The sequence below is a fragment of the Scomber japonicus genome, chromosome 23 (genome assembly GCF_027409825.1).
Source record: "Scomber japonicus isolate fScoJap1 chromosome 23, fScoJap1.pri, whole genome shotgun sequence".
Taxonomy (NCBI): Eukaryota; Metazoa; Chordata; class Actinopteri; order Scombriformes; family Scombridae; genus Scomber; species Scomber japonicus.
The window spans coordinates 17,911,546-17,932,140 of NC_070600.1; the positions used below are offsets into that span (position 1 = coordinate 17,911,546).

At 40.8% G+C, this 20,595-nt stretch overlaps 1 protein-coding gene across 1 annotated transcript in view; it reads left to right on the top strand.

Annotated features, from left to right (window-relative positions):
• The window catches only part of magi2a (membrane associated guanylate kinase, WW and PDZ domain containing 2a), a 228,452-nt gene that overhangs the window by 138,748 nt on the left and 69,109 nt on the right, over positions 1–20,595 (top strand). Inside the window, exons 3-5 of the mRNA XM_053343945.1 lie at positions 6,627–6,746; positions 15,122–15,337; positions 17,792–18,002. Of these exons, the coding sequence (XP_053199920.1) occupies positions 6,627–6,746; positions 15,122–15,337; positions 17,792–18,002 (547 nt within the window). The remainder of the gene's footprint in view (positions 1–6,626; positions 6,747–15,121; positions 15,338–17,791; positions 18,003–20,595) is intronic.

Below are 20,595 nucleotides of genomic sequence, written 5' to 3' on the forward strand. Positions count from 1 at the left end.
GTTACAGGCGGTCCACCAAGCAGCTCCTGGAGGGCAGAGCTATTAATGGAATTCAGGGGAGGGCGGCGTGGGGCCAACAGGCAGGGGAGTGTGGTTCAGTGGCTGGCTTGCTCCAATCTATCCCACATTACTGGCTGTCAATAAGCAGGGGAGCAACACACTGAACTTGACTGAACTTGAATGAACCTAAAATCTCATTAAGTTGGGTAGAAGGGGGAAAAAACACTGATCTTTTGTCAAGACCCAAGAGTGAGGTGAGCATCTATGCTTTGCCGGGGAAACAAAACATTCCTGGTCAATATGATTAGACTGCGATATTAACTTTCATCCTCAGCTCAGTGAAAACAGCAGCCTCCTCTGCACTCCCTGCTCAATAGACTTTATTACGGCTTAAATGATATGTAATCACAGTTGATTAAGACCTCTCCGCATCATCAGTGAAAACAGCACACATCGCCACACTTGCTGTCCGTGAAGGCAAAGTGCAGTGAAAGCAGCTTTCGCTGGTGGCGGCGGTGCAGCGGTTCACTGTCCTCCATCAGTCCATTTGCCCACAGGCGGCAGGCACTGAATGGCAAACTAATCCATCCCTTTAATGCAAGGGCATTATGGCTGCCCGTCACTTCCTAATTGGCTAATGGCTAGATTAGGGTGGTTACAATAAGCCGTGCTGACACTGTCTTGGCCAGTCATAACAGAGGGTTTAGGGTGTAAAAGGGCAGGACCTGCCTTATACATCCAGCCTGAGGCTATTGTCCACTATACTGGCCTGTTATTACAGTACAAAAAGGGAGTGTGCACCCTGCTAGAGGATAGACGCTAGTTGATCCTATTTCCAACCCCAGATCCACATTTACAGTTGATATATATACTCCTAGAGCAAGTTTCCCTCTGGTTATGCAGCAACAAAAGCAGCTGCTGTAATACACCAAATGAGCACAAGCTTGGGAGTGCTAAGTAAGGCTGTCACCTGGTCTACTTTTCTTATGCTAGATACATCATAACCTGTGTACTTGACAAAATTAACATATGTTGCACCAAGTTGGTTTACCTGATGAATGGCTAAATTTGCCTGTATTTGACTGTGTGGGTGTATTTAAAACAAAAGGGAGATGGACTTAATAATTTAACATCACCAACGAGCTGCTTAAACGATAATGTCTACCCAAAGCTACAGCAATTACAGTAAATATGTGTGGTGATCCACCTGTTTACTAAATTAAATGTTCAATATACTTCCGCTGCCACCAATTCTCAGTGCATTAGGACAAATGTACCCATTGCTGAGCTCCACTAAATGCTAACAATACAACTGGAGCCTGTGTTCACAAAGATTCCTTGCTGAGGTTCAAAGTTCATTCGTAAAACAAACATGTTGTCCTGGCTTGTATTTTCTTGGAAAAAATCCAGCTTGTACAATTTAGTGCATAATTAATGGCTACACAAATGTCAGCAAGTGTCTTTTTCCTCAAGGTTAACCAGTTAATTAATGAACCTTTCAATCACACATCCAAGAGCAGTATTCTATATTTGTTTAACGAAATTCACACCTCGTTGTGTGCTAGGTGTAAAATGTAAGATATAATGAAAGTTATTATAATTCATCCTGAGGTGGACATGAATGGACCACATTTTAAGATAATCCATCTAATAGGTGTTGAGAGAGTTCAGTCAAAACCAATTTCAGCCTCATGGTGGCGCTACAGGAAAAGTCAGGAGATAATAAAACTCATTGGGATTCACCTTCCAAGCACAGTGAATGTCTGTATAACATTTCATGGGATTTCAATCTGGACCAAAGCAGCATCTCAACCAACAGAGTAGCATTACAATCCCTAGAGCTATGCTGCTAGCGTGGCTAAAAACAACCATGCCGATGGCAAGGCCAGCAACCCAGTTAACACCAATTTAGTTAGAAATTCCATATTTGTACTTAATTGTAGCTTCAATGTATTCATATCACGTACTATATTGGCCAGATACAGTTGAGAAAGAGAAAGAGCTCTGAGAAAAAGGCCTTGACTAGCAGCCAGAGAGCAGCGAGGTGTCCTGTTTTACCAAACTTCAGGACAGGATGACTTCAGAGACGTATTCTTACTTCCTTTAACCTGTTAAGGTGCATTTACATTATATCTGCCCTTATTAGAAATGCATTATGTCCTTTATTTATTTCCTCTGTCTGTATTTACTGAAAGGACATTACACTACAAGTTGTACTGTTCACACTCAGCATGAGATGATTAGCATGAATGCTCACAGTATAATCACTTCCTCGGGGTCTTTACACATGCTTTGACTCCCTGTCATGAATTTGCCGTACAATCTCTCTCTCTGATGCCTCCGGATATTCTCTGGATATAAAGCCTTTGTTTCAAATAGGGGTCAATGTTTCTGCTTTCCACAGATTGGCTGGGCCCTCATTGAGCCTTTTTATATTGCCTGCAGTTATCACAGGTTCAAATTGTACTCAGGTTATATAGTGTGTTTTTTTTTTTTTTACTGCGCAGTGTGCAAATGTGAAGCCGAACATGGAGGTCATTCTTTTAATGCTGTGTGTTTTATTAACATACAGATAACTTAAAACTATGCTAATGCAATCTGTAGGAGCCCTGGTATGAATGCACTACAGGTGTTAGCGGTGACCGGGGCATACAGTAATGGTGCTCGGCTGCACGAGTGGGAGTTGGACTCGTGACCTGTGGTTGTGGAGTTGAATCTGGCTCGAGGACATATCGGAGAACAGCAAGATGGCTGCAGGCTAGGAGAGCTACAGTGTTATGTTACGGCTAAAACTGTCTTCTCATTCGCTACATATGCTGCCTCTTTTCATACATCCCCGATTCTACCTTTGCTCACTCCCCTTTACCACCACCTCAGCAGACATTATCATTACTCCTTGTCTTTTTGCACTCTTTCACGGTCATATTTCTTGTCTTACATCCCAAGAGAACAAATTATTCCTCTGAACATTTCCCTCGCATTTGCAACAAGGGACAAATGACCTGCTATTCACTGGCTCGCTATCCGTTGCCAAGATCTTTTTGTTGTCTTTGAAGACTGCAAGAAGCTGCAGTAATGGTGGATTTTTACTTCTGTATAATGCACGCCTGCCGTAGATGCCTCCAGTGTTGAATTTGTGTTTAAGTTTAGCATCGGATTTGTTGGTGAAACCACATCAGTGAGTCATGCATTTTCAGGCCATGTTATCCTTTTATTATAGAGAAGTATATCATAGTACAGTAATTCTGTTCACATTCTTTTATTCACTGTAGTCTCTTTTATACAGCCCGTCCAAAGCAGGAATTCTGAGCCGTTGTTCTGCCTCACTGTTCTATATAAAAGGTACAGATACAGAGTGGGGTGGGGGGGGGGCAGAGTTGCTCCACCAATAACCCGGCTACAGAGGTAGTCACAAAGCCCGATTGACATCTCTGTTGAAGGGACATGCAGCATGTTATGTAAAAGCACAGACAGGTACAGCACTATGCCGGCTTTCTTTGTTTCAATATAAAAAAGCAAAAGGCGGATTAATGACTGATCTTCTTTGCAGCTATAATGCAGAATCTCTATATAAAAGAGCCCTTTGTGATGTAGAGCAACAATAGAAATATTGTATTCTCTGTAAAGTCATTTTTACAAGAAAGAAGCTCTGCAACTAATGATTTCCTCATCATCGATTGATCTGCAGATTATTTTGTTTTGTCTGTTTAACGTCAGTGAAAAATGCCCAATAAGTCAGAGGTGTTATCTTTAAATCGCTGTGTATGACCAATAATCCAATACCCAGAAATATTTAGTTTATAGTATAAGACAGAAAAGTAGCACATCTTATACCTGACAATATTGGGTATTTTTAGTTGAAAAATGGCTCAAACGACTTGTCTTCTCAGCTCTACTGACACAGTTACTGTATTGCAGTCATGAGATATCTCTGTAGCCGCTGTCGCCCCATCGTGTTCAGTTTTAAGGCGTTGATGTCCCTGTTATACACGAGCTCTCTTGCTACGACATCGCCTCCAAACACAAAAGTGTAAATCCAGTTTAACACTAGAGTATGATCTAGTTATCTGGTGGGATCCGGCTTACTTTCTCTTTTTCTTTGTTTCTTTCTCTCATTCTGTCTCCGTACTAAACAGGAACTTGACAGATTGAAAGGATGTATGTGCAAAAAGAAAAAAAAGAAAAAAATCTTATTTATAGTGAGCTTCCCACACTCCTGAATTGGCCTAAATCCAGAAACACACCTGCAGGGGATTTGAATATCATGGCTCCTGCAGGCTGTAGCCACTCTGACAATGTGATGGACACTGTATTTAACCATAATGAGTTTCTCTATGTTCTCAAATTAAGACACTGTAAACAATGATTATATTCCTTCCTAAAAATATCCAAGATCATTATTACACTTCAGAGAGGTTGCTGTGTTTAGAGAATCGCTGATATGCAGTATAGTATCATGACCCACATACAAAGGACTGAAAATCTAGAAGCATTGTGGTTTGCCTCCTTTTAGAAAATGTCACCCGAGAGAAGTCCCACCAGAAGATGCTGCTAAATATAGATCTGCAACATCAAAGGTCCTCTCTGAATTGTGTGTGTGCGTGTGTGCTGCTCAGTCAGTAGCTCTGCCTGTGAGGGAGGCTAATCTGACGGGTACACAAGCCCCCATGCAGACAGACACAATCAAAGAAGTCTCCGCTGGAGGTGCGGCACAAACACTCACTCACATACACACAGCTTTTTTTCAGCAAATAACAGTGTTCCCTGCTGCTGATTTGCTCTTAAAAGTTCTTACAAATTACTCCGTCAGCAGGTTCCAGTCTGGTGTTTTGGCTTCAAGGGTTGTCGACAGTAAATTTGTGGAGAGCACTCGGGAGGTCTGAAGAAAAACCCATAAATCCAGCATGAGAGTTGTGTTGTTTTTGGAGGAAGATCATCGAATGTGCTGTGAACAAAGAAGTTCAACCACTGCAATCTCCATCAGACAAGCTGATCATAAAACCGTTGGTGGGTTTAGTTTCTCCATTTAAGGACCAATTAATCAGCGTATTAACAAGACAACTTTTGGAAAGGCCTGGCTGCTTGATGGTCTCATTAGGACTCATTTTCTATTCATTACATTGTTTGAAGCTGTCTGGTGAAAGTTGAAACCACGTTTTTGGACTATGGGGTAATGATGGAAGCTGTTTTGACTGAAAAGGCTTCTTCAGTTCAGAAACAGTCATAAGGGATTTTTTTTCCTTTCTTGTGCTCAGTTGATTTCTTTTAATGCATTCTGTGCCTTTATTTAACAGCAACAGTATAGAGAGAAGATAGAAAATGAGGAATGACTCAACAAAGTTCACTGCCATGAGCCCGGTGCCGCCAGGGTTCCCCAAGAAATGATTTTTTTTTTTTGGTTCACAATGAAAAGTGAAACAGTACCAAAACTTCATTCCAAAGCTCTGAACTTGGGTTTTGACTGAAGACCTTTTGCTATTCATTGAAAAGTTTGGAAGAAGCATTTTTCTCCAACTTACCTCCACACACAAAGCAAAGTGTGTGTAACTGAGAAAATAGCTCAATGTGCACCATTATCTCCTCTGACTGATGATTGTATCTTGTTCCACTTTTACCTCTAAGACATGGTTGTACAAACTAGTTCTTTTCAACCATTGTCCCCTCTGGGTAGTCTCAAGACCAGTTTGGCACTCAGTGTTTGGAAGAAACTGAAACTTTCACACTCCTGGCTCCTCTTGGCCTGGATCTACACAGCAAAACCTTGTACAGTAATGAAGGAGGGTTGTCTGTCGGCCTTTTTAAAGATAAATCACACCACCCATCATCAGCGATTAGTGGCACAGTGGCCCCCCCCCTCCCCCCCACTGCTAACTTTAAAATACACACATGGATACTTTATATGCTGTAGTGAGAGTCTAACAAGTATGCTTTGCGGGCTCCTCTTTTAGTGTGAACAACCCTCGCTCAGATTTGAAAACCCATTCAGCTCCTCAGGGGTTGAGTGCCGGTGTGTTATCACAGCTGGGATCAGTTTTAACAAGTCTAATTAGGACACGTTGATGAGAAGGTGTTTAGGAAATAATTTGTATCTCTGTTTAACACCATAAACACTTAAGCACACATTGTTCCAGTAACTTGAGGAGTCATGGTTGTCGTATCAACTGAGCTCGACTTTAAAAATGCCTCTATTACAGGACGAAATATTTTCATCAGTCCTAGGATACAGTCAGCTGGCAGAACTGCGGAGCCTGTCAGGGAGTCCTCGACATGCTGTCAGCTCCATGCAAATTGACTTGATTTCTCCTCTTGGTGTCCAAATTGCATCACTTAGCTCCTGAAATGGTACCTAGCCACTCCTCCCCCCGAAAGCACACTGCTCAAGTATTCAGTCCAGGCAGTGCAAGAAGGAAAAGGACAAAAAGGAATAAAGAGGGCACTTAATGAATAGAGCTGGGTCAGGGTTGATGTGTTTCAGCTCTGGTATGTTCTGATCTTTTTTTTCGAAAACACACCGACAAAGACTCACTCTCACTTAAAGTCTCTTCTCATTGGTGCAGTTATGAGGCGTTCGCAGTTTCGGCGGCTCTAACTATGTCTCTTCTTCTCTCCTCGCTTATCTCCTACAGGCACAACCAGGCAGCCCAAGGAAGGAGAGGTCCCGGGGGTGGATTATAATTTTGTGACCGTTGACCGGTTTATGGAATTGGAGAAAAGTGGAGCCTTGCTAGAGAGCGGAACATATGAAGGTAAGGATTTAGTCGAGTCACGCTTAACAATGCATGTGATTGCGGTCATTCCTCTTTTGTGATATTTCAATTTTTTTTTTATTTTTTTTTTACCTGTGGAATTTATGCTGCGATGTGGCATTTTTCTCTGACAGGAGTTTGAATGAATGCTCATCACTCCCCATCCATACACCACACACACACACACACACACACACACACACACACACACACTGACACGTAAGCTCCCATCCATCCATCTTTTGGCTTTGTGGAGACAAGAGTGTCATCACTCATGAAGGACACTTCTGTATATCTTCTGTAAATTCTGAATGAAGCCAGCGCACATTCACACACACACACACACACACAAATCTAAGCACTACCTTCATGTTGGCTCTCTCTTGGCTCAGTCCTTGAGTCTGAGCTGCAGTGACTCTTCAGTTGCCTAATCAAAACAAACAGACTCTCTCTATCCTCTCTCTCCTGTGGTCAGACAGGCCCGAGGCTTGGATTTTAAACCACTCGAAAAACGCAGCCCCTGGTCTGCTTGGCCACCTCCAACTCTTCAGGGACCCCTGCCATTATATAGATAACACATAGCAGCTAACTTTCTCCTCTTTCTCCCACCTGACTCCAGCCTCTGTCGTCCTGCCACCAACTGCAGGTAAAGAGGGAAAAAAAGCAAAATTGCAGATGGCCAATTTAACGGTTGGTTGCCAGAGGCAATGTTAGATCCTTTCTGCGATGGGAGCCGTGCATCACTTTCAGAGAATGCTTTCCACAGGGAGAGGGAGATAGAGTTTCTACTGTGTGGTCATTCAGCATTTTATATATTTTAATAATGTAATGGACTCATAAGATATGTAAGACAGGGAGAAGGGTAAAATTTAAAAATGGAGGCTCCGCTGTAGATCAGGTGGCTTTTGGAGCAGTGAAAAAGTTTTGAATGGTGGTTACCAAGAACAGGAAGCTCAGTTTGTGCTAAGTGTCCTTGAGAGTCTGTGAACTCCAGGCATCTTGCTGTTTCTCACTCTATGATTAAGCAAATTGGAAGCAAATAAATTGGAAAACAAATTGAATTGCAAAAACAGATAAAACTGCTATGTCAAGTTTATTTTTTCACTCTAAATTCTCAATCATGTGTTTTTTAATGAATTACAGGAGTCAGAGGGATGATTTAACCATAAGTTTTAATTACTACATCATCAGAAGTCATGTTTTTTCTCTAGTACTGTGTGTGGTGGTTTTCTATCCCTCATATTGGCTGGATGGTGCTGGTGGTGGTGTTGAGATTGTTTGAACTGTTTGAGCTCTCACACATTTGTACATGAAAAAATAATCAATTGTTCAACTCTCTTGATCTGTGTGAACTGTGTGAGTGCTAAAGAAAGTGAATCTTATACTGAGCTTAAAGGGGATGTGTCAAGTACATTTCCAGGTCCATATCTGTATTCTGGGGCTCTACTAGAATATCTTAGCATGATTTAAACTTCAAAAAGTCATTATTTATCTTCAACTGGCCATGTATGCAGCCCCTCAGTCCACTATCTATAAATAAACAGTAGTGGTAGGATTTTACCTATTTTTTTCCTTCTTTGCTCAAAATGGAAACTTGTCAAGTAGGATGATTTAGATATAACTATATAAAGCAACTTTCAACTTGCAAGGAGCATTATCCAGCATAAAAATATCAGAAAAATCACAAAAGCATGATTTGCTAAAGAATTGAGGGACTAAAACTAGGTGAGAGGAAATATTTTCATGAAACAGTTGGAGGCAGAAAACTGTGCTGAAACAAATTTGGCATTCTTAATATTTGAAATTAGCGCATAAAAACACAGCAACACCAGCTGAATATATTTGATGTTAGGCCAGAAAACCCTGTAGTGAATCATCAGGTTTTGACTAAGTGTAATGTTAATTTTCAGCCCCCCCCCCATTAATGCTTCACACTGAAGAATTGAAATCCCTGTGGTTTGGGTGTTTTGTTACAAATTGCACATTTTAAGGTGGCTTCTCTTCTTTGATTTTTATGTACTGTAATCTTAATTTTTACTCTTTTGTTGCTAGGGTGATAAAGCTGATAATCAGTCATTGCAGATATAGTGACATCTGTGTAGATGATGGCTCATAAGTAAGAAGAAACTCAGAGGAAAAGGATACATATGTGGAGATTTATGAAATGGTGACATAGCTTGTTCAACTGTAAGATGTCTCACTCCATACACATATTAGTCAAAATATGTTCATATCCAAATTTAAAGTCTCCTTATCAAAAAAAATGAATATATTTTTCAATTAGTAAAAATCTATATTGGTATCAGCCTCAAATATGCCAGTCCGGCTCTTATTTTCAATGTGGAAACAACTTTCAGAACCCAAATTGATTTGACTACTTTGATGCTCTAGTGGTGATTTTTTAATCAGACTTTTTGTTAATTTGTTTTTCCTCGTGTATCTCTTCATTATCAGCATGTGAATGGAACTCTAGACCAAAATCAGTAAGCCTGTCAGATGTGAGAGTGATTTCACCACTTCAGACCACTTCAGACTTCAAAGTCCTAAGTTCCTGTGATGCCGCGGGGTTATTCAAGTTCACACATGGAGCATACAGTTCCTTCACTTCTCAAAAGATTCGCCAAAATCTTCAGCCCCTTAAGGCTTCAGGATTTGTGTCTTTGGTCCGGGGGTTCTAATCCCGACAGTCCCCATAATCTTTTTACAGCTGCTCTCCTCCATTTTTCATAGCAGCCTTCATGATTTCCAGAACATGAGCTTGATGTTTCAATGGGTCTTTCCGAGGCAGAAGGAAACGCCATCTGATGTGTTTAGTTTTTTTTAATATATCTCTATTGCTATGGCTATTCTTCCTGTTCTCCAAACCGTCTGCAGTCAGTGTTGGAGTTTGTGCTCAAATTAGCAATTGAGTAATCTCTGTGGATATTCACACACATTGTCTTCTCATGTCTGATTTTTTCTGCCAGGGACACATGAACAGAGGAGATACTGTAGCTATTAAAGGATAGACTAATAAAAAAAAACCTATTGAGAAGCACTGCACACCCCAACTGTGTCTGAAGTCCTTCTCTGTAAACTTCTGTGGAGATCTTTTAAACTTTATTTTACTCTCCCAGATTTTTTAAAAAGCCTTAGAGGCAAATTGTGGCTGATCTTTCTTTCATCTCTCAGACTTTGGACCAACGTGATAGGACATCTCACCCCAGCACCTGTGTCTGTAGCGAACAGTAAAACCTTTCTACTCTTGTGTGAAAACCTTCTCATACTCTTACACACTGTCTGTCTGTCTGTACTTTTTCCCCAAAGACGTTTACTGTCATTTTAGGAAGCTCTTATCACACTGATGTTTGTGTGCTCATTTTATCTGATGAATTTGTTTTTAATTAGTTATTTGACGATATAAAAAAGGCATGTAAGGTCATTATTGACAGCTATGACCACCGCTTTCAAACCTCCATCTGGTGTCGAGACGGCTAAGGTAGATCAGGAGATATTTTGGCTTCACTTTTGCATTGAGGTAGAAGTTGGAGACATACATTTACATGGCATGTGAACAATCAGCATGAATAAATAAATAGAACCCTTTATAATCAATACAAATACATAATAAATACATCAAGGCCTCACAAAACATCCAGTGGTCAAACACATAATCAATGTATACATATCTTTAGTAACAATGACCTCTACCTTCATCTATTTGATTATTACACCCATTTGATATAATACATATTTGAATGTTAAAAGTACTTATTAAACATACCCAAATGCAGAAAGTCTATTACAAAAACAGCAGAGCGGTGAGCAGGTAGACAGAGGGCTGGGTAGTAAGCGTGGCTGTAGAGGAGTCTTGGCAAGCAGGCAGATGTCTGTTGAATGGAGCAAGCCGGGCTGGCACATAAGGAGGAGTTCTGGAGCACAGGGAGACACATGGTTATAACAGCGAAAAATACTTAAAGAGCAAAGAACACACTGGAAAGTTGGCCCGAGCATGGAACTACCGCTATGGGTGACGGAACAATCTGGCGAAGACTGGAAGGAGAGCCAGGGGGAGATATACTGTCAAATTGATGAGGTTATGATGAGCAGGTGTGCTAGTCGCATGCTGAGCAGGAGAAGGAGAAAGAGAAGGAGAAGGAGGGAGCACCCACAACCATGGACACACATGAACACACACAAACACAGTGAGACACACAGAGAATGAAACAAGAGCCAAGACACCACTCCCTATTTAAGGTGGTTTCTCATTGTCACAAACCGTTTGCCTGATGAAGGTCTACCACCCAAATGTCACAATTAAATGTGTTATTTCAAATTAGACTTCATGGAAGAGTCATTGCTCTCCTAGGCACCTTCCTCATAAAACAGATATGTGAAGTGTTCTTCTGAAAACCTTCTCAAAAATGTCAAATTTTTAGAAATCAAAAGTAAAATTCCAGCTTTTGATAACTATGTCTGCAGATATTTCATGCAGCTTTTAGAAATGTTTTAGACAAGCCTGATTATCATGGACTTTCAACCCACACGAGAAACTGCATCTTTTCGATTTGAAGTTCAGCTCACCCCTACAGAAACACAATTTTCCGCTTACCCCCATACAGATAGAGTTTTATTTGCTCAGGTCCTGGAACATCCACTGCTGAGACTTTCTGCTGCCGCTGCAATGCAGACAATATGGATGAAATATTGTTTGTTCTGGTCAAAGCGTTGAGAATGACATTTAAAAAGCTCAACACTTAAATGTCTTTCCAGAAACAAACTCCCAATGACTCTGCATAATCCCTTATCACTTTTCCCCTAGTCACTTTTCAGCACTTTGCTACCTTTAGAATAAAATTGTTCTTTAAAAAAAAAAAATCTTGACAGTAACGTAAGAAAAAAAAAAGAAAATCAAAAATCCCTAAACATGAAGATATGAGGTTTTCACAATGAGTGATTGAGACTGTCAGGGGCACTGGGTTGCTGCCAGCAGACAAACCGAAGGATCGAAAAATGCAAAATCCAAATAGAAGACTGGAAGGGGCTGCTGAGTCTGAGCCAAGTGAAAAACTGCAGTTCCCAGAGGTGGGTAGTTGGCCAGACACCGAAACTGAGGGATAGAGGAAGAGATTTGGTTATTATTCAGTCCAACATTGTCCATTCAGAAAGGCACAGTCATGCTCGGGAAATTCATGCATAGTCTCATAAGTGATTGATGTGTAGAGGAGAAGATGAAGGAACCTGGCAACAACAAATATCCTCCTAAAATGTTGAAATCGGTTCATGATGAGATGTGTGTTCTTTGGCAGACACTGGTTGCCTTGAGTGGATCTTCAAATTCAAGTTTATTGTCGTATACTGTACATTTAAAAAGTACAATTGTACATTCAAATGCAATGAAATGCCATCTGCCCTGGGTCTCTCAGCCCTTAAAACTAAAAAATAAACAGTAAGTAAAAAATAACACAATAATAATGAATCACTGTGAGTTATGCAAGGACTTACTGTTAAGTAATCTTACTGCCTGGAGGTAAAAACTGTCTTTGTGGCAGCTGGTCCAAGCTGTGATGCTCTGTAGGTGTTTTCCAGTCCATGTGCTGGGTGGCTGCTGCCCTCCATAATATCCAGGCTCTTTCTTCTGCAGCGGGAGGTGTAATTGTCCTGGATCTGCAGTTATTTTCCCTCCATTTTTACTGACCCTCTCAGTTGTTTTTGGTCATGTTCAGTCAGGTTGCCACACCACACCAGTATGTCTCCAGTATGGGAAACTAACCAGGGTTCTTTTTAAGGCATTGCAGAAAGTGTAGTGGTGTTTAGAGACCAGGAGAGAAAATCTGACATCTGAATGCTGAAAAATCTGAAGCTATTCACAACTTTAACATGGACATTGTTAATGGTAACTGGTGACTAAACAGTTTTGGACGTCATAAAATCAAGTGTCTTTGTTGTTTTCTCATCATTTAAGGAGAGGTTGTTGTCTTGACACCATATATGTAGAGATCCCCCACCTCCTTAGTATATGGGTCCCTATTGTTGTCATTTACAGTTAGACTGTAGAGGACTGAAGTGACAGCCTTGCAGTGCTCCTGTGTTCACAACAATCGTAGATGAGTAGCCAGTATCCACTTTAACTTTCTGAGGTCTGCCTGTCAGAAAGTCTTTGCCACCTACCACTTACAGATGGAATTACAAAGACCAAGGTCTTAGATGTTACAATGGTATTAAATGAGTCATAATCAATAACAAAACATTCTGACATAGACATTTATACCCTGATCACGATATGCTGAGTCAGTGATTTTCCACAGACCTGTCTGATAGGCAAACTGTAGCAGATCGAGGTTAGTCATAATGTTTTAACTCACTTTTCAAAGCTTTTCATTATCACTCAAGTCTGTAGACATTAAGACAGGATACAGTTATTTTTCTGGTACAGGGACAGTAAGAGTTTTCTTAAAGCATGTAGGAACCACGCAGACTGACAATGACAGGTCCAAAATGTCCATAACAGATTTAAAAACGCTGTTCATACCGGCCTCTGTCACTTGATGTGTTGCCTTGTTGAGTGAATGCTGAAGAAGGATCTCTGCATTGTCTGGTGGTTCTCAGTCAGATCTTTGGAGTGGCTGTGATGTTGTAAGCTATGGTGTGTGATGTTGAGCCCCTGGCTTGTGTGTTCAAGAATCAGATGGCTTAGACATGAAACAACATGTCAAATGGCAGAACACCTCATCTTCCCTGTGGATGGTGCCGTAGTGTCACGGACCTCTTTCAATCTGCACTTCTCACTTCTCTCATCCTTACTTTCATATTTGTGTAGGTATCCTGCTGTGTTTTCCCTCTCTCATCCCTTTACTCTGTCATGCTCTGTCTCTTTGAATTTAAGATGACGTTCTGTGTGTTGAATTTATCCTAATCGCTCTGTTTTTCTTCATGAAGAATTGATGGAAATATAGATTGTAAAGTTTTGTATGTCAGTGTTCTCTCTTGGTTTTGTCTTATGAAGTATTGACTTGTTACATACTAGAGAAAAAGTACACAAGACTGCATGCATCAACAGCCATGCAAGAAGCTCTGTGAGGCTGTAAAGTAAGTAGGTACAGCCTGTTAGTGTGCTATCTTTGGCTCTTTAGAACTGAAGTAAGTAAAGTGATATTTTATAAAGCAGTATTTTGACATGATGATATTGCTGGATAAGTTATTACATCATCTAGAGGCACTGAATATCTGTAGTCAGTGTCACCAGAATCCACCCATAAGTTGTCAAGATATTTGCTCAAAACAAAAGATGTCGACCTCATGGTGACCTAAGAGTAAATGTCGGGATCACCAAAGTCATCAGGATTCATCCTTTTAGCAACATGAATGTACTAAATGTTGTGCCAATCCAACCATTACATATCAAACTATTGATTTGATGATACCGAATGAGATCAGGCTGCAGTTTTATAAAACAATTAAGAGCAAAGAAAAAAACATAGAGACTGAAGCATGCAGAGGTTTCTTTAGAGACTCTGTGCAGCTTTCTGTAAAGAATCAATGAGATTCTGACTAACAGAAAAGTCTCTCCCCTCTCCTCCTCATCATGCCATACATACAAATAAATAAGAACATAACATTTAGCCCTGCTTCAGCTCAGGTCATGATTATTGCCATCATCAATTACATTTTCAGGTTTTTTTTAGGCTTAACAATGTCCAATATGATGGTGTATTAGGGCTATATATGTAAAAAAGAAAGAAAAAAAAGAAATACTGACCTGAAGGAAGGGGATAAAAAGTACAATTTGAGCGACTTCTCTCCAGTGGTTCAAAGTGAGTCAGTGTGATTTTTCTCGCAAATTTGTGAGTTTTTGTCTTTGTCTTTGACATTCTTCTCATAAATTTGCAACTTTAATCTCAGTTTTTTTGTTGTTATAAGTGTCTGACAAGCACTTTGTGTTACATCGCGATGTATGAAATGTGCAATAGAAATAAATAAATTGATTGATTGATTGATTGGTTTGTGGACTTGTGTTTTGAAGCCTTGAGTTTAGCATTTTGACCATGGTCATTGCCCTTTGTCATCAAATTTAAATTATATGTGACCATAATTTGCAAAATGATGTTGTATTGAAGAAGACATGAAACTAGCGATTAAGACCATAAACTCATTAGGAAAGTGTTTACTGAGGTAATAAATTGAGTGACTAAGTAGTCATTTTCCCGTAGTGGAGTTGCCCACCAAAGGCCAATAGAAAGAATGCAGGTTTAAGGCACTTCTGCATTGGCTTCACTTTTAGACCTATACTAGAACTACCCTTTGGTCAGGCCACATTGATAGATGGCTAAAACTACCAACATATACAAAGGACATTGATCTAAATATCTTCCTATACTTCCTCCTCTCTGTTCCAGATAACTTTTACGGCACTCCCAAGCCTCCGGCAGAGCCCAGCGCTCTTCTGCTAAATGTAACTGACCAGCTGCTGCCGGGCGCCAGACCCAGCTCCGAGGGCAAGAGGAAGCGAAACAAGTCGGTCAGCAACATGGAGAAAGCCAGCATCGACCCCCCTGAGGAGGAGGAGGAGGAGAGACCCATCGTCAATGGCAACGGTGTTGCTGTCACCCCAGGTCAGTTCCGACAACGACCTCCACACACTCTGAGGTCGAGGTCGCCTTTGCTGGAAGCCTTATGATGACAGCAACGTTCAGGGTCATGAACCAGGTCAAGCTGATCTGCACAAAATGTATGGTCTTGTTTAGCAACAGGCTCCTCTAGAGCGGTTGCCTAGCAACAGAAAGAGATAGCTTTCTCATTGGTTTCTTTGAAGATAATTTTAAGGCAGATTATCACTTTTAATTGGTTACACAAATATCACTTTATGCAATTTAATGACATGATATGTTAACTGTTAATTATATTCCACTCTCACAGTCACTGATTACTTCGCTAGACCAAACAGTTTATGACGATAAGCATTAGTGCCGTTGCTCCCCAGACTTTGATATAATTCATTAGGTATCATTATGGAGCATAGTCTCAGCACAGATAGCTAGAGGGTATACACATATATCGCTCTCCAGTTCAACAGGAGCCTGCAGGCACTTTAAAAATCAGTCAAGGACATTTTTATTAAGTGTTTTCTCTCAGTTGTGAATCAGCCCAGTTGTTATCCATTAACCATTGTAATCCTCTCTGAACATATGCAGAAGCAGCATTTAACGTCCAAGCAACAAGGCCAAACGTCTTGTTGTTATCATTCATAAAATAACAGAGGAAGATGTTTTTTTGTACAGATGTTTATTTTGCCCATCAATAACGTCTTTCAGAACAAGGTGCTGAATAAGACACATCTGAATACGCCACACACACGCCAATGCACATTTATACACACACAGAACCCCTTTTGAATACATCCCATGATCACATGAATAGAAGATCATAAAAGAGGGCATTATGAGTTAGAGTTTTGTGATTCCAAATCCAAAACCATGCTTTGGTCCTGTGACTTTCTAAGCTGGTGTTACGGCCGCAGGACAGCCAAGTCTTTCACATCGGGACATCAGTCAGAACTACACAAAGAGTTTGGACACTGATCCCAGTCAGTTTCTGGAGTTACTTTGATACATTATTGCTAATTTTACATGCAACCTTTAAAGAAACTGCTGAAGGTGATGTTCTGAGTAAGGAAGTTTGGTAAAAGGATGAGATTTTGGTTTTCCTACAACAAGGAGCTCAAAGAAGGTAGGATTCTTTATTTGATAAGGGAAATACATTATGTGAAAAAATGTCTTTTTGCCTTTTACAGTTATAATAATGATTAGTGCTATATGGGATAGGTAAAGAAACATAATTAGTTACTTGTAATTTAAGAATGAAATATAAGATGAACATGTACCAATAACTTTATTTAAAGTGTTTAAAAAGTGTTAAAAGACAAGGTTTAAATGTAGGAAATGTATTTATTTTTTTAAAGATAAATGTACATAGACTAAAAAAGACTCATTAGGATGAATAAGACAAAAGTTATCAAAATGATTAGAAAAAATTTCATATAAGACAGTTAATAGAAGTGGGTGTAAGAGGTGATTTTAAAGGAGACAATGTTTTTGCTCCAGTACCGAGCAGGTTATTCCAAATGCAAAATTGCAATCTCAATTCAAGACCAAGACTTTTGATGGAGATTTCAGGTAGAGCACTGGCTCCTAAGGGGTTAAAATCTGTTCCAAAAGGCATCTAGGAGAAATTCTGGTGTGCAGTTTTTATCTACATGTACTCTAAATGATGTAGACAACACTGACTGTACCTCTTTGAGCTGAAAGACAATGCAGGAACCAGAAGGCTTTTAAACTGAGTGTTATTGGCTGTGTTGAGATGCCCAATAACTTGAGGCTCTGAGCTGAGCAATGAGCCATGTTGGAAGTTAAAGTGGGCTGCTGCGCTCAGCTCAGGAGGAGTTTTGTCTCTGTAGATGGACAGAGTGTGGGCTGACCAGGAGAGCTGAAGGGGAATCAATAGAGCACAGCAGGCTCTGTGATCTAAGCAGATAGCTACCTCGCTCTTTCCCTCCCATAGATTATCTCTCAATCCCCTGCTCTCATTTGTCCCCTCTCGACTTCCCTCTGCCAGCTCTCCTCTGGGGAAGCTCACACACTTTGCGATCTCTTTCTCTTTATTCCATACACACCATTTCTCTCTCTCACTCTCTAACACATTCACACACTCCCACATCTCAAACTAGGGCATCACAGCCAGCTTTCCCTCTCAATCTCCATTGTCTCCTCTGCTTTCTTCATCTTTTTGTCTTGTAAACCTCAATCATTCCCTCTCTTCCCTTCACCTCCTCACTCCTCCCCCCCCCCCCCCCCCGAGCCACCGCTTCCTCTCACCTTTGTCTAATCATTATTTCCTTTTTTTTTATCTGCCTCCACCCTAACCATGACACTCAATTAATCTCTCGTCTCTCAGCCTCCTATGTCTTTTTCTACCCGCTTCGCATCGTTTGTCGTTCACTCTTCTCATCCCTCTCTCCTCCCTGAGCGATAAGTCGTGCCTGACTCATCCTGCCCTGTTTGTCACCTCAGAGTCAAGTGAACATGAGGACAAGAGCACAGATGCGTCGGGGGACATCGCCCCACAGAGCAACCCAGCGGAGGTCCCAACCGAGGTGCCCAAAGATGAGGTACAGTCCCTGAAGATGACCATACCCAAACCAGAGGAGAACGACGAGCTAGGTCCACTGCCAGACAACTGGGAAATGGCGTACACTGAGAAAGGAGAGGTCTACTTCATAGAGTAAGTGTCATGGATACTGTGTCATACAACATTTAATGGCCTTGTGTGGCAATCCGATTGAACTTGCATATGTCAGTCACTCAGTCATTAATAAAACTCATGATGAAAAGAACAACATCCAGCAGACACACTGGCATTCATTCAGAGTTTTATTTCAGGCCACTTAATGAACGTTAGTGACATATTCAATCTCTTTGTGGCTATTTTTTGTCCCCATAAACTCCTGAGGGGAAAAATGTTTGCTCTTTTGCTGCTGAATGCTCCACTACGTCCGCCAGATAGTTGCCAACTTGTCTGCTGTTTAGTGCTGGATGGGTAGCATACTGTGGATTCATCATAGTTTGCAGCTTGAAAGGAGGCTGATGAGAGCTATGAGAGTAAATTAAAATTGCAAAATTGCTGTAAAAATTAAAACAATGAGCTAATAGATGCTAAAATGTGCCGTATCAGTGAGGGCGACTACAGGATCATGTGATGCTTCTTAGATTCGTCACTATGAGCGTCCCTTTCTGACCCATTATTTAAAATCCCCTCCAGACATGTTTTAATATAGAAATACTCCGTGCTTTGAATAACCCTAACTCTAACCCTCTGTATCTGATATGTTTTTTTCCACAAGAAACTTAAACGAACTAGTTAGAAAACCACAAAAAAGATTGCTACCAAGTACCAACCAGCAAGTCTGTATATTCAACTTTCCCCCGTAACAAATTATAACACCTGAGCGACTTGCTTAGAGCTTAATAACATCTAAATTTACTTCTGTGTATTCCTTTCTGTACACACAGAAACACACACACAGAGGCTGTAATTGATGCTTGGCGGTTTAATGAGTTTTAGAGGTCCCCAGAAACACCTTGCTACACCGAAGTCTGTTATATAAGCTCTAAAGTTTAATTCATTGAAGTTGTTAGCTTTTTACAGCAGCGGTAGAATTGTGGAGGTGAGTCTTCATTAAATTGAAATAATGGAGCTGCTGTTTGTTTTTTATCTCGCTGGTGGTGAGGGAATTGTATGTGCATGCATGTAGATATGTGCTCTAGTATAGCATCAGCTAATGTGGCCATAACAGGAAATTATTTAGCTACTGTATTACAAAAAAAGTTTTATTGCATCAATAGATCATTTCAATCATTAGGTTAAATTTCCCCACAGGATCATCTGAGTCCCAGCACGCCTGAACACATCATAAACTGCAAGAAGCCGCACAGCAACACCAGGCCTAGAAAAAACAGTTGTCATGCAGCCAGGCACATGTTGCCTCTTCATGTCTGTTTGCCACAGAGGCAGACTTTTAATTCCCTTTACTGCAGACAACTTGCCATATGTCTCCTCCCCCAAACAGAGAAACCTCATGCTCCCACATCCATCAAGCACATTACACAACTAATGCAGTTAGCCTACTGAATTTGTAGCTTCAAGATTTTTTTTTTTTTTTGTCAGGGCGTGAGTGATGTGGTGCCAAAGTGATAGCAGTTGCCAAGAGGATGCTTCCCTTTGATTGGCCTCCATACAAGATGAATTCGTTTACCTACAGCCTTTGAAGTGAGGCAGCTGTTGGAGAGTGCAGTGGAAGGAAAAGGAAGGGATAGTGATTAAAAATAGTGAAGATTGAGGTAGGATGAGACGGAGGACAAGAAAGAGGGAGTACAAGTAGATATTGCATGGAATAGAATCAAAAGCAGAGCAAAAGAGACTTTACCTCACTGTGAACCGGTCTTTATTTGGCTCTTTATTTGGCGTGAATCTCAATCTTCCACCTTAATCTAGGATAGTAGAGCTGTCTCTGTCATTTGCTCCATATTCTGTTTTTAGCCATGCTAGCAGCGCAGCTCTGGGGGATGGCAATGTCGGTCAGTCGGTCCACCACTTGGTCCAGACTGACTGAAATATCTCTGAAAACTACGAGATGGATTGGCACCAAATTTTATTCAGACATTCCTGGTCACCAGACAATGTATATCAACGACTTTTGAGATCCCCTAACTTTGCATCAAGTGTTAGCATGAAGTTCACACTTATAGTTTTGAGTAAATGTCTCAGCAACTATTAGATGGATTGCCATGAAATCTCAGCCATGTGTCAATGTTCTCAGCTTGTTCTTCTGCCCCCTAGTGGCCAAAAAATAAGTTTATTTATATTAATTAACACCCCTTCTCCCATATTATACCATATTACCTTCAAAATAAAAGCAGTGATACTAGAAAGTATTGAAAAGAACAAAGATACACAGAGGCCATATAAACCTTTTTATGGCATCCTCTTCTTTCATCACTTCACCTCATTTATTTACTGCAAACATTTCGTACCCCCTCCTCACTGTCACCATGGAGTGAGTCCACTGTGGCACCAGAACTTCAGACAAGTGACTGAGATGCATCAAGTTTCCCTGGCACTTCATCATATCTGATCTAGATCCAGCTTTCTGCCTAAGGCTGTGGGATGAGTATGCCAAGCCCACAGCTGTTCCCCTCCATCACTCCCTCAGTCACCCCTCTATCTATTTTCTGCCCCTCCTCTTGTCTGCTAATGAGACACAGTAAGCAAATTAAAAGTATTGATTGCCATTTTGTTAAGCTAAAGCTTTTTCTCC